This window comes from Genypterus blacodes, unplaced genomic scaffold (genome assembly GCF_046128005.1).
Source record: "Genypterus blacodes isolate CSIRO-AG114 ecotype Tasmania unplaced genomic scaffold, CSIRO-AGI_Gbla_v1 ptg000022l_1, whole genome shotgun sequence".
NCBI classification, from domain to species: domain Eukaryota; kingdom Metazoa; phylum Chordata; class Actinopteri; order Ophidiiformes; family Ophidiidae; genus Genypterus; species Genypterus blacodes.
Window position 1 is genome coordinate 3867501 of NW_027466835.1, and position 4128 is coordinate 3871628.

General features: G+C 44.0%; 1 protein-coding gene across 1 annotated transcript in view; it reads right to left on the minus strand.

The window, feature by feature from the left end:
• The window catches only part of pyya (peptide YYa), a 4090-nt gene extending 258 nt beyond the window's left edge, over positions 1-3832 (minus strand). Inside the window, exons 1-4 of the mRNA XM_076142997.1 lie at positions 3763-3832; positions 1471-1658; positions 254-334; positions 1-96 (exon numbers count right to left, since the gene is read on the minus strand). The exon at positions 1-96 is cut by the window's left edge and continues 258 nt beyond it. Coding sequence (XP_075999112.1) covers positions 72-96; positions 254-334; positions 1471-1658 — 294 coding nt within the window. The 5' untranslated portion in view covers positions 3763-3832 and the 3' untranslated portion in view covers positions 1-71. The remainder of the gene's footprint in view (positions 97-253; positions 335-1470; positions 1659-3762) is intronic.
• Between the last annotated feature and the right edge of the window lie 296 nt (positions 3833-4128).

Consider the following 4128-nt stretch of genomic DNA (forward strand, 5'->3'; position numbering starts at 1 on the left):
TCGGCCCCCCCAGGTGCATGGTGGGAAACAGCTCCGGAGGGAATGCCCGATGAGAAGGGAGGGACGAAGACTCACCACACAAAGGAGTCATCGTATCTGGAGAGAGAGAGAGACAGAGAGAGAGAGAGAGAGCGGCGGGTAGGAGAAAGGGTAAGTGCATGCGTTTGTAAATGAGTGTGTGTGTGTGTGTGTGTGTGTGTGTGTGTGTGTGTGTGTGTGTGTGTGTGTGTGTGTGTGCATGTGTGTGTGTTACCTTGATCTCTGGTCTCTGCTGTTGTCATCACCAAACAGAATCTCTGCCATCACATCCTCCTGAGCTGCACGCTTTCCATACCTGGAAGAGAGACAGAGAGAGACAGAGAGAGACAGTGAGACAGAGGGAGAGACAGCGAGAGTGGGAGAGAGAGACAGGGAGAGTGGGAGATGTACTTTGATGTACCCGTTCTCCTCCTGTGCTCCTAATGTTTTCATTTCACAGTCAGATGCAGACTTTGTGATCTTGATTGTGCACTTTAACGAGTGTGTATATGTGAATGTGTGTGTGTGTGCGTGTGTGTGAAACAGCTCCATTCAACAAAACTCCCACAGCGTGACCTGCAGTTAGTCTGTTTTTCCATCAGCCACCTGTTCCACCTCCCCCTACCACCCCAACACCCAATCTTACGGGCCGTTACACCTCTGCATGCACGCCTGGGGCTCCACTCACATCCATGAGTTGCATCTTGGGTCGACTTCCATCACATTTCCTGCCTGTATCACACACTTATTAGATAAGCCAATCGTTAATGTCAGGCCTCTGCCTCCTTACTGCGTCTATCTTCATCTACGGCTCCCTAGCGAAACCTCAAAGCGCCCGACTTTGAACCTAATGACTTTCTACGGCGTTGGTGGTCTTCTTCAATAACCTACCTATCTAAATATCAACGACCTATTTGACTTTCATGAATAGCGAGCAGATAGCGGTTTGCCATCTACCAACTCCATATGAGAGCCCAGTGCACCTGAGTGCAGCCAGCAGGCCTGAGTTCAGAGCCCCCTAACTGGATTTGGGATTCTTCCTTGGGTCCATCTGTACCGACTTTATTGCTCTGGTCCTGTTGATTTGGAGGCCTGGAGGTTTTGGAGAGTGGACGGTAATCTAATCTACAGAGCGGCCGCCGTGTGCTGTGGAGGTTTTGGGGTGTGTGTGTCTGTGGGGGGGAGGGGGGTGGGGGGGAGAGGAGACTAGACAGACAGAGCTCCGGGCTGAGGTATGAGCACACACACGTCTATCTGTAATGGGCTCAGAGGACTGCGAAATGGAACGCAGACTCAAAATGAAACAGAGAGTTCATACCTTCGCCAAGGCCGAGTTGTCCTTCACTGATGACTCAGCGTCTCGGTGATTAAACTCAACAGCAAATTTGAGCGGTTGTAAAATGAGTGAAAAAATGTAAATGTGTGTTTGAGTGTGTGTGTGAGCTTCCATACCTCTGCCGGGTGATCAGGTTGATGTAGTGTCTCAGGGCGGTGTAGTACTTGGCCAGCTCCTCGGGCGGGGCGTCCTCACCGGGGTTCTCAGGTTTGGGGGGATAAGCATCCGTCAGGGCTCCCAAACACACCAACACACACAGAACCACGACAACAAGCGCCGTCCACGGCTTCAGCATCACGGTCATCTGAGGAGGCAAAGGACAACGGAGCATTTACAACTGAACTCCATCCATGACACCCTGCATGTAAATCTCCACAACATTCTTTCAGCTAATTCATGTAATGGGGTGACATAGCATGAGTTTAAGGGTTTCAGGGTCAAGGGTCACACTGTAAAACTAAATATATATGTTGATATGTGTTGTATGCATTGTGTTTGGTGGAGCCATGTGGTGATTACACGTATAGAATCTTCAAGTCAACTAAAGAAAATCCTGAACTTGATGTAAATTGACACATTTTTCAAAATAATGGCGACTAGAAAATGGACAATCCCATTTATATTTGGGTTAAAACACTTTGGACCTTTTATTCTGATTTAAGACCTCGGACAACAATTATCTATGTCAATAATTGTTGCTTGAGAAACAATATTTGAAAATTATGTTCGCATCCAAGTGTTTTATGGCCTTTTATGGCCACTAGAGGGCAGTTTGTGCCTCATCAAACAGGTGTTCATTGATCTTTCTCTCAAGTTAAAGTGAATTCAACAAACGAACACAATGAACTATTGCCTAAATTGTTTCACAGTGTCAGTATTTTTTCTTTTATAACTATTTATTTTGCTCATTTTTTAAGGTTGTATAAATACCGGTGAGATGACAAAATGAAAATATGGAATAATGTATTTTGTTTCTGTTGAATGTTACGAACTCGAATGTGTAACAATCAACACGGAACAGAAGTGGTGTGTGTGTGTGTGTGTGTGTGTGTGTGTGTGTGTGTGTGTGTGTGTGTGTGTGTGTGTGTGTGCTTCCTTTCTAATGAGAAAACGTTTGGTGCGTGTCAAAGCTGTCCTGCGGGGGCTGCAGCGGGGGGAAACCTGATTGAACGGAGCTTGTGATCAGCCTGAACAGTCGATATGCGTCACGTAAGAAGCACCCAGAGGCTTCACGGCGGCTGACTGGCACATTCCCTCGGATGACTACAGCTTCGAGATGAAGCGATGAAGAGATTGGATGTTTTTTGAACAAGTGGAAAACACATTTCACACATCAGCCCATAGGAGGCGCTGTGGTCTGCATTTATAGCAGAGGAACGTTTCGTTTTATCATGGCCTGCTGCTTTTATTGTTTGGTTATTGTTGTTGTTTTCCAATGCTGTATTTAATTATCTGTCTAATTTTGAATAATATCGTGTATCATAATTTCATACATATACCTTTTATTACGGAATTGATTTGTTTATTTTGTTTGAAATGCAGAGTCAAGACATCATAATATCATAATACCACACATATATTTACATACTTATCTATTGTTAGTCATGTTTATAGTTGATCTGTCCTCAGCAGGTATTTTAGAAAGTAAACATTTTAGGGGAAATGTTCTTAAAAGGTTTGAATGTGCACACAAAACATAAATAAATAAACTACTGTAATAATTTTAGGATGATGCAGCTCACAGATCGACGATCGCTGCTGAGCTGAATGCAACAAATAATCACAACAATACTTACAAATGTTTTGTTGGATTTACACGCGTTTGATCACAGTTTGGATGGAAGTTGCTGGTGCACACACACACACACGCACGCACGCACGCACGCACACACACACACACAAAGATCAAGGACTTTGCCACATCAAAGCTTCATGTGTCAAATCAGCAGCTTCTGTACTTTTTCTACTTATCTGCTATATTTTCTACCTTCAACGCCTTTAGAATGAACGAGGTTTAACATATACGAGGAGTCTCAAAGATTCTAATTATGATTCTTATGAAGATGACTCTAACCAATATCGCATCCTTAAATCCAACAATCAACTTTGGCTGGAACCGTTTATAGATATTAACTACAACACCAGGAGAATAGCGAAAAGTAGAGGCTTTTATTTTGAAATATCTGCGCACAAAAGCTGAAATTTTTATTTTAAATTCGTCATGTAAAATTCAAATTTCTCTGAAAATGTTTTCTTAAAGCAGTTGAAAATGCAAAGCCACTTTCTTGTATTTTTTTGCATTCTAATTTGAACAGAATACCACAAATATCAGTGACGTTAAAAGCTAAAACTTGGACACAACAGGTGAAGGAAAGTGGGAAAAAAAGAGAAGAGAAGTGAGGACTTACTCTGAGGAGGATTACGAGGGTCACAGGTGGAGGTTGGAGCGGTTGGAAGGTTCTATGGTTCGGGTCCGGATCGGTTTCTGCGCTGCTGAGTTCAAAGGGATTTATAGGCTTTACCAGCACCGCCCGCCTGGGAGGAGGGCGGGGTTACGCTACGCCAGAGCGAGTGAGAGAACGCGCGTGCACGTGCGAGCGTGTGTGCGTGTGTATGTGGCTTGTTTTTGTGTGTACAACGAGTGGATGAAGATGCGTCAGATGATGATGATGATGATGATGGTGATGATGGAGACATTACTAACGCAGTCGCTGCTCTGTTATTTGATAAACAGATGACACACAGGCTGCATACAGTTTGTTTTTTTATATTGT